The sequence below is a fragment of the Periophthalmus magnuspinnatus genome, chromosome 14 (genome assembly GCF_009829125.3).
Source record: "Periophthalmus magnuspinnatus isolate fPerMag1 chromosome 14, fPerMag1.2.pri, whole genome shotgun sequence".
Classification (NCBI taxonomy): Eukaryota; Metazoa; Chordata; class Actinopteri; order Gobiiformes; family Gobiidae; genus Periophthalmus; species Periophthalmus magnuspinnatus.
Window position 1 is genome coordinate 15,402,556 of NC_047139.1, and position 10,485 is coordinate 15,413,040.

The following is a 10,485-nucleotide window of genomic DNA, read 5'->3' on the forward strand; positions in this document are numbered from 1 at the left end:
CACAAAGCACGCAACTTCGTGAAGACAGTCTGAAGCAATAGGAAGCATTAGGCCCTACGCCCAGTATGGGCTCGGGCCTAATAAAAAAATATATATATACATTTTTAGCAAAAACAATATATCCGATAACATTACAATGACATATTATACGTTTTTTGAAAGCTCTCGACTTTCCCCACGTCACCGTGCCCTGTATGTGCTCGGGCCTAAATTAAGTACAGAGCCTTTAAAACTTTAACAATTTTTTGTGCTGGTCTATAATGAGCTGGTAATGTTGCACTTTATCTTTCTTGTTACTTCCCAATCAATTAGGTTCCAATGCTTTTTCTATGTAATATTGTAGGCCTCCCCCAAAGAACACGCTGAGCAGGATGATGTCCAAGTCTCGGACCAAAGACCGTTTGTGGAGTTGCAGCCGGGAGCCCCTCAAACAGCCCCTGCTCAAGAAGGTTCTGTCCCAGGAGGAGCTCTGTCAGGAGGCATGCCAGGCCTTCCTCGATATCCTTCCCCCACAGTACATCTGCACATGCACCTAACCCAAGTCATATATACAACTCTACTTTGCATACATGGTTTTACTTAAAGATCTTATATTATGCAAAATGGACTCTTGTGAGCTTTATGCCATATTAGAATGTTATCACCTTCTCAAACATCTGGGATTGTGTTTTGTATCATTCACACATGAGTAATCCTTTATTATTAGTCTGTCTACATCTCCAAAGCTCAAAATGCTCTGTTTCCACCATCATGTAGTGGTAGTTTTTCAGCGGCTACCTTTTACCTTTTGTGCAGTAAACATGATTTGATGGCAGAAATGCTCAGATTTGTATTTTTGGACTTGCACCATTTTCTTTGAGGCAGATCGTGATTCACTCAGTCAGAGCCTTATAGATTGTGGCCAATAGGAGGAGTGGGTGAGAAACAGTTTTCATATAGAGCACAGAGATGCTTAAAAATATGTTATTTGATTTTTATCTCCATATCGCCCAGCCCTATATGCACATTCAAGACCTCCAGACTTTTACCTCTTACATCTCAAAACTGTAAATTTCTAAATTTGGGGCTTAAAAGGAGCAGACTTTCCAAACAAGAACAAAAAATGTTTAATGAGGGAAGAATGTTATAACATGGTTAAAAGCTTAAAAAAGTATTTTTTTTTCAAAATATATGTTCTTTAACCTGTGTGCACCCATCCTGAAGTACATGGGCGATTATCCGTGCAAACGTGTGCGATTTGTCAATGAGCTGACGGACCAGATCTTTGAGGGAGCACTGAAGGCCGAGCCACTAAAGGATGAGATCTTCTGCCAAATCCTCAAGCAGCTCACCGACAACCACATCAAGTATCTGCATGCTGTCTATATACATTTACATTATATATCACAGACCACATCAATTTCCGTGCATGCTAACTGTCTATCTGTACATTTATATTATCTATATTACAGACAGTCACATCATGTACCATAAATACTGTTATTTATACATTTACATTATATAACCTATCACTGATAGTGCCTAATCTGCAACCAAGTCCTATATTTGGAAATCTGCATGTGAAACCAAAGAGTCAATAAGGAGTGGGGTTGTTGAAGGTACTCGCCCCTTCCCACCTGCCCCCTGCTAAACAAGCAGTGCCTGGCAACGAGCTGTGATAGCTGTCAATCAAAACTGTTGCTAATGCAAGCACAATGAACCACTTCAGAGCCATGCTCACTTCCTATTTGTAACAATTTGGCTGGTGACATAAATGAGTTTCATTATTATCATTTCAGTATTATCATTTAGTGTCTGTATTTTCTTCAGCAATGTACAGCACTTCAAAAGGTGTCATTGTGACAGGCTGACCTCTCTGCTGAATGTCGCTGTTGCTGTGTGCAGGTACAGTGAGGAGAAGGGCTGGGAGCTGCTCTGGCTCTGCACTGGTCTGTTCCCTCCCAGTAACATGCTGCTCCCCCATGTGCAGAGATTCCTCCAGGCCAAGAAGCACTGCCCCCTCGCCCCGGACTGTATGCAGCGACTGCAGAAGGCACTTCGGTACAACTCACATCAACAATACCACCACTTCTACTGGTATTTTTGTAAACTCAAGACTGGTCCATGTTTAAAGAGGGGGTATTACACTGTGGTATTAATTGCCAATATGCTACATGTTTAGTTCACCATGTTACCTTTTAACATGGTGTTCTGCACTAACTCCCCCTTCAGAGCTCTATCACAACACAATCAGCGTGATCTGAAGACTCCCTAAAACTATTGCTAGTACTACTACTACTTTTTCACTGACCTCTCTTCCTGTGTGTGTGTGTGTGTGTGTGTGTGTGTCCATGTGCAGAAATGGCTGTAGAAAGTACCCCCCTCACCTGGTGGAGGTGGAGGCCATCCAGCACAAGACCACCCAGATCTTCCACAAGGTGTACTTCCCCGACGACTCCGATGAGGTAACTCCTGCTCCAGGGTTTTCAGCAGACCCCTCTCAACTCTTTGTTTACTCTTCTTTGAATGTGTTATCCCATTTAAAGGGACTGTATGTAGCCTGTCCCTAAACTTGGGTTGGGTTATCTGCAGGTTAAGGCCTGGCAGAAACTTTTCCTCATTCTCAGTATATGGCTGCACTAGCACTGATTAATGATTGTCTGCAGGTGCAGGAGGTTTAGATAGTGACTATTCAGATCAGAGAGAGGCATTTTAAATTTGAACCAACTGGATTTCATCACTAAAAATAGCACAAATGAAAGACTCATGTGAGGCCCATTCTTCTTTTTGATGATCATCAGACCAAAAACACAAAATAACTTGTCCATCATGTCCAATGTTTTTGTAATAAAGAATAAATCAGCTTTACAATTGTTATCAGTAAAGGCGATATTTGATTTGAACACTTCTATCTCATCAGGGGAGAGTTAGGTCATGTTTATAAAATCCTTATATTCAGTTCCTTTATGTAAATGTGTTTATCTGGGATATAATGGAATCATTCGTTTTGCTGCCGAGTGTGTAAATCTACATCCCCTTTAGCTTAATAGCTCTTCTATTTCCATTGTCTGTTTAAAAAGATCTGAGGATCCACTGAGGACAAACTGGGAATGACACATGGGCAGACTGGACCTGGAGAGAAAACATCCAAAATATTTGTCGTAAAGGCAGGCAAAACGGACCAAACAGTGCAGGACTCGGGAAAGATTTACAGTGTTTTACAGAATGTGAAATATAGTTCAAAAACGTTGGTAGAGCTGGCGGGGAACAGTAGCCGGGGTGCGGGTCAGGATCCAGGGGCAAAGCGGGCGGCGCAGCGGAGCTGACAGTGCGGGCAGCATCGAGGCGGGGAGCAGAGCGAGAGCTGAGGTCCGGGAGCGAGGAGAGCAGGGACGGAGACAGGGCGACCAGGGTCAGGTCAGGACAGGGAGCAGGGTGCAGAGATGCAGAGTGCGGGAAACAGGGCGAGACAAGACTGTACCAGGTCGGAGAGGCAGAGCAGGAACGGAGCCGGGAGGGTCCAGAGAACCGGATCTGGAGGACGGCATAAAAAATCCCAATGAGCAGGCTGCTAAAGGCAAACAGCAAAAGGCAAGACAAGCTAGAGTATTCACGTGAACACGCAGACGATCTGGCACCGTGTGTCTGGTCCCGGATCCTCTTATCCACAGCAGGTGGTGGTGATTGTGCTGCAGGTGCGTCCGGGAGGAGCCAGGAGCTCAGGCCAGCTCCGGCTCCGGCAGGTGGGGGAGGGAAGGGACAGGGTAGGACAGAATACAGGGAACCGGACGGTGCGGATCATGACAGTATTAGAGAATTTTATGAAATACATTGACCAACTGTGATTTTTTCATGGCTGATATCAATTTTGATAGTTTGATATGTAGAGACGCTTTTGGTAATTTTCCTCAAATGATTTAATTTGAATTTAGTACAAACTCATCCACAAGCTTTATAAGGTACAAACTGGAGAAGAGAGCAGTCATATATATATATTTTTTTTTTAATTTAACCTTTATTTAACCAAGAAAGTCCCATTGAGATTACTAATCTCTTTTTCAAGGGAGTCCTGGCCAAGACAGCAGCACAGTTACATTACATTACACACACATTTCAACACATCATAAAATGGATTCTTAAAAGCAATTACAAATCATAGACTTTTTGCAGTACCCTTTTTGGATTAAAGTGTTCAAATAAAGTTTTATCCATATATTCATTGTGCATATTTAGGTGGCTGTTTGGAAGAAACAAAATATTGGCCTCTACTGGAGATTTAAAACTATTTAAGATAATTGCGATATGCTAAAAAGTGCAAATATCAGCCCAAGTTGACCCAAGATATAGTAAAAGAACCCCCCTGATATGACCCTTCGATATAGATGCTGTCTTTCCCTACAACTGATCCTGTTTTTCCTGTGTGTTTTTCATTTTTTCAGTGTTTTAGTCATGGATGTTTTGTTTTATTGTTTGTTTGTTTTTTTTATTTGACAGGGACCATGTACAAATTCATTAATCTTACAAGGAAAAGATGATTTGTACCAGATTTAGCTACTGCTACTTTCCATCTGCAGTCCCTGGGCACACATTAAAAAACACATATCAATTAACAATTACAATATACGACTACCAATTTGCCATACAACAATAACAATTAAATACATTTTTTTTTTTAAATGACCCCATGTCCAATACAGTGTGTCCCCCCAGTGCAGACTAATATAAAAATCATTATGTGCAGGTTTATACAGTGAGGACAGAGCAGCACCAACTAACTAGACTGATGTGGACACATTTGATTATTTAAAATGTACTTTTTCAAATTTCTAGTAAAATTATTTAAATCCACAGACAATTTCAGACTGTCTGGAAGCTGATTCCACTGCCTAATGGTTTGATAAGAAAAAGCCGATTGAGCAAAGGCGAGGATCATTTTGGAACTGTATAATTTTGGTTTATGGAGCTGTTAAACTGTGTCTGTATTAATAGTATTGTAAGTTGTTAGTAGTCCTGTTTATGTAAGCCTGTTGTGTGCCGCAGGTGTTTGAGGTGGAGTCCAGCACTAAGGCGAAAGACTTCTGCCACAGTATCTCTGCTCGTCTTCTGCTCAAGTCCTCGGAGGGCTTCAGCCTCTTTGTCAAGATCACAGACAAGGTCTACATTTATTATACATGAAAAACAAAAAATAAAGGAAAGTGCTATTGTTTAGTATGCATTGTCTGCAAACAATTACATACACATATATGTTTCTCAGCGAACTTCTTCTTTTTTTTTTTACTTAACACTAACCCTAACAAGATATAAGTACCAATTTGAATGTGAAGATGGCAAGAAAACTTTTCAGCTGTCTAACCTTCTTTGCATGTATTACTCAGTAGAAATAAGTTGAATGAAATCATAAATTTGAATAAAAACATGGACTCTATGGTGCAGGTCATCAGTGTACCAGACGGGGACTTCTTCTTTGACTTTGTGAGACACCTGACAGACTGGATCAAGAAGGCCCGCCATGTCAAAGATGGTGGGTATATGTGTGTGCTTCTCATTCATAATAATATAATGTCAAAGACAGTGGGAACATGTGTGTTTAATATCATTCATAATATGATAATGTCAAAGCTGGTGGGTACGTGTGTGTACAGAGATAATGTGATGATAATATGATAATAATCTGTTCTTGTGTACATGCTGATGTGATGTCCCACAGGAGGCCAGCTGCCCACACTCACCTACCAGGTGTTCTTCATGAAGAAGCTCTGGACCAACACCACTCCAGGGAAGGATTCCATGGCCGACTCCATCTTCCACTACTACCAGGTACCACACATACAACCATTCCCAGGTACTACACATACTGAGACTAATTGTATATAAAATGTGTTTGTAACATATATAATGTGTGCAGGAGCTGCCGAAGTACCTGCGCGGGTACCACAGGTGCAGCCGAGAGGAGGTGTCCCAGCTGGCAGCTCTCATCTACAGAGTCAAGTATGAGGAGGACAAGAGCCACTTCCACAACCTGCCCAAGGTCCTCAAGGAGCTGGTGCCCCAAGACATGATCCGACTGCTGGGCCCGGACGACTGGAAGAGGGTAGGTCCACAGCACAGACAGGGCATAGTGTCAAGAGTCTGAAGACGGAAGGTACAAAGCACAAATTACAGCCAGGGTATACTGTAGGGATGTATACAAACTACAACTCCGATACAGCTCCCTCATCAAAAACATGCCTGAAGTGGTTTTATATGTCATCCATGGGATGCACGCCGATTGGAGTCAGAGCATCAAAAACAATGCTGAAACTTATTAAACATGTAAATACATTGTGTTGGGCAAAAAATTTTAAACAATAGAGCAACATCAGAGCTCAATACAAACTGACACTAAACTACAGATGTACATGAAAATAAAAAGTGTAAATGTGCTTGTGTGTGTGCAGTCCATCATGTCACTGTACAACAAACACTCAGGAAAGACTCGAGAAGAGGCCAAACTCTCCTTCCTCAAAATCATCTACAAGTGGCCCACCTTCGGCTCCGCCTTCTTTGAAGTCAAGGTACTTTATATGCTTCACAGAATATAGAGGATTTGATGTTTTAATATCGGGGCAGGGGGCTGTATTATTCTATAGTGGATTCACGGCAGGACAGCTCTTTTTCAGACAGAAAAATCAACAATCATCAGCTCACATCCCAAAGTTTCATATAGTGACTCACATGTCCTTGGTAGTGTCATGTAATTGTTCATTTCTTGTAGTTCTCACATCTCTGCCTATGATTTGTTTTGTTTTTTTTGCTCTTGAAATGCACCATGACACAGTGTGTAGTATGCAGTAGTCAGATATTACACAAAAGTTCTACTTTAGAGCAAAAAACAAGCATTCATCTCATTTATAAGAGAACTGTTGAATACAACTCAACACATGTGTGCTTGTATGTTTGACTAAGGCAATTTTATACACTAAGGTAAAAAAATGAAAATATTTTATCTTTTCTGCTGACCGATATGAAGAGAGATGTGATTGTTTTTCTTATACATGGTTATGCTTTGAGCTATTAACCATACACCTATTCAAAATATCAGTTTGAAGGAAAATTCTAACAAAGAATGATGAACTATCCACCATTTCATTTTAACCTACAGGCTACAACACTTGGTGAATCCACACTGTGATCATATGTTTATATATTCTTACCAGTGTTTTATCTCTGTCCATGTGGCAGCAAACGACAGACCCAAACTACCCCGAGACTCTGCTGATCGCCATCAACAAACATGGAGTCAGCCTCATCGACCCCAAGACCAAGGTAAGAATGGAGAGAGAGGGGGAGGGATAGAGGGATGGATGGAAGGAAGGATGGATGGGTGGGTGGAGATATGGATGGAGGGTTGAATGGAGGGAGGAAGGATGGATGGAGCAATGGATAGAGGGATGGACGGACAGAAGGATGAATGGATGAAGTAACAGATAGATGAAAGGATGGATGGAAGGTTGCATGGATATAGGCAAGGATGAATGAATGGAAGTATGGAGGGATGATGGTGGGAGGGATGGATGAGTTTGTGTTGTAGAATTTGATGTAATAATTGGATGGAGGGCTGGGGTCTATATAACTGAATGTGAGATTTACTGTTACCATATTAATCCTATTGACCATTAAAGGAGTGACATGTTTGGTGCACACAGCCTGATACTGATGTCAATATTCTGTCCCATTCATTTTAGTAGGACAGCAAACTAAAAACTTTCGTTTTTGGCATCCACAGTTGTTGTTTATGTTTATTACATTTGGCAAAGAGTAATACCAGCCATTATCTAACTTCAAGTTCCAGTTTCTAAAGTTCACTATGAAAAGTTTGCAGGATTTGTGACGCTTGGTGCAATAAAACTAATGTTGCTGTCAAACTGTTATTTCCCGCTATATTTTTTGTGTATATTTGTCCAGCATAACTTTAGCTTTCTCAAATGTTTTTTTTTTTATTACATGGTTGTTAGCATTTATTCTAATCCCCCCTCCCCTTACAGGACGTCCTGACCACGCACCCCTTCACCAAGATCTCCAACTGGAGCAGTGGGAACACCTACTTCCACATCACCATTGGCAACCTGGTGCGAGGGAGTAAGCTGCTCTGTGAGACCTCCCTGGTGAGACTTATACTCACTTCACTGTGGAAGTAGTCTGAGGGTAGACTGACAGTTGGTCGATATCTGGGGCCATTATTTGCACTTTTACCATATTGGCTGCCAGCAGGGGCCTATATTTAGTTTGGCCAAACCAAGTGCCTAAATATGCATAGAAGAATATACACATGTAGCTTAATTTGAACACTTTAGTCCAAAGAGGTACTGCAAAAACATAGCTACACTGCTCTCTTATCCAGTTTGTAGTAGGGACGTTACAAGGATGTGAATGAGTTTGTAGTAAATTCTAATTAAAGAATTTGGGAGAAAATTTCCTAAATCGGTCCTACATATCAACACAAAAATATCAGCAGAGCTTATCAACCATCTTTGGATTCTAAAAAATCTGTATCTGCCATGAATAAGCCGGTCGAAGTGAGACCAACACTCACTCCTTTGTGGGTTCTATGTTATGCAACAGTTTATTTTTGGCAGCAGTGGCAGTGCAATACTAGAATATGTACCCTCAAACGTGATGATTGATGGTTTAAAGTGTCTTGCTCTGGGACAAAAAAAAAATAGTATTTCATGTAGTAGTATAGCATACTGAATACTATTGTTGTGTCCCTAAGCAAGCGCACTTCGCCGTATCAAATGTGTTGGAGTGACACGAAATGACAGCCACACCTCAGTCACTCTGTCCCAAGGCTTTTTACCACGGCGATAATGTGACTTAGGAGTGAACTAATTTTATGTTTCTACTCAATTTAGGTAGTGATGTTTGTTTATCTGAACTAGTGTTGTCATGATAATAAAATGCCAAACTCGATTTCGATACTAAGGAATAGGCTTGATACTTGATACCCATTCAAATACCACAATGACAATAAAAACATTCATTTCTGTCCTATTTTTTAATATCAATACTTATTCAAATGAGTGTCTGCTTTCAATAATAGTTAGTAATCTGATTTTCGATACTTTTGACAACCCTAATCTGATCTGACCCTTGATCTTCTTCACAGGGCTACAAAATGGATGACCTCCTGACATCGTACATCAGCCAGATGCTGACCACCATGACCAAACAGAGGACATCCCGCAGCAGCACCAAATGAAACTGCCCCCTAACCCTCCCTCCTCACATAGGTCCTCACACGTGCGGGCATGTGCCTGGTCTCCAGCATGTCTGTGTCCTTCGAAGCACCTCTTGCCTTTAATTCGTCCACAGAGTTTTTGTAACACCACCGTTGTCATAGTGATACCGTTTTCCTTCCCTGTTTGCTGATACATTACTGATAACCACATTTCCACACAGTATTTGTGCCACCTTAAGAATAGTTATGCTATTTTAAATATAAACCTCTAGTGACATTTCAAACATGTATCATCATGTTGTTTCATTATTTGTGTCTCTAGCAATAAATACATTTTACAAATGGTTGTATACAAGTATTCTTCTTGATCTTTTTTATTTTTATTCTGAAACGTCTCCCTGGGAGGTCAAATGTATCCATGGATTTCACAATGATGACAAATCAAGAACATTGCCATAGCAATTAACTACCTTCTAATAAATTTCTTCTCTGAGTAGTTTTCAGACCCCATACTTTTACTCCTACTTGAGTAATATATAGTGGAGTATAATAGTACTCTTAAGTTAAAGTTTTGGTGACTCTTCCCACTGTGAGTCTACAAGTGACAAAAGCTTTATGTTGACAATATGAAATGATTTGAACTTTTGTGTTTCTTGCACCACTCCTTCAAATATTGTCTTATCTTAAATCAGTATTATTTAGTTGTTAGTTGCATTTGAACATTTGTTGGTGTTAAATGTACCACAAAAATGCCACAAAAGCATACAGACAGTATTAACAATATCATTTATTTGAGACAGCAACAGACTTCAGTGGCAGTGAGAAGTGGCACTTACAGGAGCTAGACTGAGAATGAAGTGAGCCCATATTGATCCATGATTCTTGGGGCTGTGAGACTCCCTCTGGTTCCTGTGTATAAGGCTGTGGTCTTCCTGAGAGAGGGGGGTGAACAGTTGGGTGGTGCTGTTGGGATGGGCTAAGAAAATCCCTCTTTAAAGGGCCCATATTATGCCATGATCTATGTTATAATGTTGTTTCCTCATCAGCAACATACCTGGAGTTGTGTTTTGTTTCATTCACACTTGTTTAACATGCAAATACAGGAACAGCTATTTTTAAACATACACCATACACCTTCACTAGAATCATTTGGATAATTTCAGCCCTGGAATTGGCCGTCTCTACTGAAAGGTAAAAGATACTTGTTAACTTTAAAACTACCGCTTCATGACATCAAAAGGTGGAACAGAGAATTTTGAGCTTCGGACATACAGACTTGACAGACTAAT

At 40.7% G+C, this 10,485-nt stretch overlaps 1 protein-coding gene across 1 annotated transcript in view; it reads left to right on the top strand.

The window, feature by feature from the left end:
- Positions 1–9,538, top strand: part of myo7ab (myosin VIIAb) — a 54,354-nt gene extending 44,816 nt beyond the window's left edge. The window contains exons 37-48 of the mRNA XM_055226358.1: positions 344–498; positions 1,193–1,346; positions 1,885–2,040; positions 2,339–2,444; positions 5,020–5,133; positions 5,413–5,500; positions 5,687–5,796; positions 5,885–6,070; positions 6,417–6,533; positions 7,201–7,284; positions 8,004–8,123; positions 9,125–9,538. Coding sequence (XP_055082333.1) covers positions 344–498; positions 1,193–1,346; positions 1,885–2,040; positions 2,339–2,444; positions 5,020–5,133; positions 5,413–5,500; positions 5,687–5,796; positions 5,885–6,070; positions 6,417–6,533; positions 7,201–7,284; positions 8,004–8,123; positions 9,125–9,217 — 1,483 coding nt within the window. The 3' untranslated portion in view covers positions 9,218–9,538. The remainder of the gene's footprint in view (positions 1–343; positions 499–1,192; positions 1,347–1,884; positions 2,041–2,338; positions 2,445–5,019; positions 5,134–5,412; positions 5,501–5,686; positions 5,797–5,884; positions 6,071–6,416; positions 6,534–7,200; positions 7,285–8,003; positions 8,124–9,124) is intronic.
- The last annotated feature ends 947 nt before the right edge of the window (positions 9,539–10,485 follow it).